This window comes from Coenobita brevimanus, unplaced genomic scaffold (genome assembly GCF_032717465.1).
Source record: "Coenobita brevimanus isolate Jiangsu-jjx unplaced genomic scaffold, ASM3271746v2 jjx.HiC_scaffold_2621, whole genome shotgun sequence".
Lineage (NCBI taxonomy): Eukaryota > Metazoa > Arthropoda > Malacostraca > Decapoda > Coenobitidae > Coenobita > Coenobita brevimanus.
Window position 1 is genome coordinate 291,818 of NW_027643567.1, and position 2,362 is coordinate 294,179.

Consider the following 2,362-nt stretch of genomic DNA (forward strand, 5'->3'; position numbering starts at 1 on the left):
AGCCTGTTTATACATATTATCAAACTCCTCCTCTGTTCTGCTGTTCGCCAGTCCCTGTAAAACTCCATTAACAACTTTGTATGCTGCACCCAGGTCCATGTCTTTCTGCTGCAAAGCATTAGAAGCCATCGCAGTTACCTGGAAGATTGGACAGGTGATTTCCAAACACAGGAAGAATTCAAAGTTGATGCTCTTGAGTAGAATCATTGCATCACCTGCTGAAGAGTCAGGGGGTCTTGCTGTGTCATTTCCTCAAGAAACTGCATGACAGCTGGGAGGACCTTCCTCAGAGTGCAAAGGGCTGTTTCTCTGCAGGCCCACTGCGTGTCTGACAGCTTCTTTAGCTCCAGTGGACGCCGTTCAGGGTACATCGTCTTCTGCATTTCAATAAATGCAGAGTGTCGTTTGGATGAGTTGGCCACAAAAGCATAAAGTTTCTCAACTAAGTTAAAGAAGCTGACAAAACAGATGTTCGACTTTGCACTTTCAACTAACACCAGATTAAGGCAGTGTGCCTGGCAGTGTACGTACAATGCCTTTGGATTTCTTTTAAGGATTCTTGACTGAAGTCCGTTAAAGCGTCCGCTCATGTTTGCAGCACCATCGTAACCTTGACCCCGGATGTTTTCCAACTTCAGATTATTTTCTTCAAGTAGAGCTATCACTAAGTTTTCAAGAGAATCTCCCCTTGTGTTATGAATGTTACACACCTGAAGAAAGCGCTCATTGATATTCATGTTATGCACATACCTAATGACAAAAGAAACCTGTTCAGTGTGTGCAGCATCTGTGGTTTCATCCATGAGAATTGAAAAGATTTTGCTCTCTTGGATTTCTTTCTGGATCACTCTTTTTACTGATATGGCCAAAGCTCTAATCATATCATTCTGACTTCTGTTGGAGTGGAGTGAGACAAGAGGTCTTTTAGCAGGTCCTTGCTTCTGTTTTACCGATTCTAAGTGCAATTTAATTATACTGTCATATTTACCAAATAACTCTACCAACTCTATGAAATTACCTCGATTATGGCTTGACGGGTTCTCATCGTCTCCTCTGAAAGGCATGCCCTGTCTTGCCAGGTAAAGTGTGGTGGCTAGTAAACGGGACAAGATTTCTCTGTTTTTTTCTCTTTCCCTGTCTTTAGCAGCTTGTGATGCACGGTCACCCATTTCGAAAGCTGCCTCCAGTGATCTCTTTTTTGAATTGTTCCACCTCACCATACTACACATGTGTGATTCTGAGGCACTGTGATCTTTAATTCTATCAAGAGCCTTTCTCCACTGATTAACTCCTTCTGATTTCCATGTTTTCCGGCTTGTGTATTTTTCTTCACTCAAAAAAAGACGGCAGCTGAAACAAAACATTGCGTCAAGACTTGGGGAGTACTCTAGCCATGTGTTGTTCTTATACCATTTCTTTTGAAATGACCGCCCTTTTTCATTTTTTGGAAAGGATGAGAGTACTGGTTGACAGGGTCCGGTACTGTTGCAAAACTGAATGAAGGAATCATCACATTTGATGTTATGTTGTTGGACATGGGCAGGATCATTTGGGTGGGTAAGTTCAAGCAGGTGTGAGAATGTTTGCCTCCCTCTGGTATCTGCCTCCTCCTAGCTTGCTGCTCCCTCTACCTCCACAGTTTGTGTAATCTGTAATTCAGGCTCTGCCTCTCTCACTCCAACATCTTTCTCCTGGATAGCTGTTTCCTCTACCTCAACATTCTGTGTGGGCTCAATAACCTCTGACACCCTTCCAGGCCTTCCTCCAGCCTCTGTCTCCTCCTGGCTCTCTGTTTCCAGCAAGCTTTCATTTCTCTGATGCACAGTGTCTTCTTCTTTCTCTTCTTTCTCTCCTTCCATTCTCTCATCTGATTCGTCATGACTCGCTCCCAGTCCATCTAGAAACAAGGTACAATCTGCTGTTACATTGTCTATCGTGAATGGTGGGATAATTATTGATTGGTATTGTTATTGAGAACAACATTGAAACTGTGTGTAGTGAGGCAGGATGGAGGGTGTAGTGAGGCAGGATGGAGGGTGCAGTGGGGCAGATGGAGGGTGTAGTGGGGCAGATGGAGGGTGTAGTGAGGCAGATGGAGGGTGTAGTAGTCTGTGACTCTGCAATGTAAATAGCTAGCTGGTACAAGTAACTGTTATTCTTACCTTTTCTTTTCTCTGTCATCCAGCTGGTAAGTGATCCACTGCCTTTCGCGGCCTCACACAGCTCCTTTTGTTTTTGTTTTAACCTCCTCTCCTTACGAGGCATCTCTCAGACTCTGCACAATGAAATGCCGCATATGCGATCGTTAAACTACAATCTGATGCATATAAAACACTGTACACACACAAACACACTGGGACAG

At 43.9% G+C, this 2,362-nt stretch overlaps 1 protein-coding gene across 1 annotated transcript; it reads right to left on the minus strand.

Moving 5' to 3' along the window:
* Positions 1 to 203: 203 nt before the first annotated feature.
* Positions 204 to 1,169, minus strand: LOC145389929 (zinc finger MYM-type protein 1-like). Its single transcript, XM_080265041.1, has one exon. The coding sequence runs from the start codon at positions 1,167 to 1,169 to the stop codon at positions 204 to 206; it is 966 nt and encodes a 321-aa protein (XP_080121167.1).
* Between the last annotated feature and the right edge of the window lie 1,193 nt (positions 1,170 to 2,362).

What these genes read in the sequence shown, in the direction of transcription:
- LOC145389929 (XM_080265041.1), bottom strand. Translation starts at nt 1,169, where the DNA reads ATGGGTGACCGTGCATCACAAGCTGCTAAAGACAGGGAAAGAGAAAAA.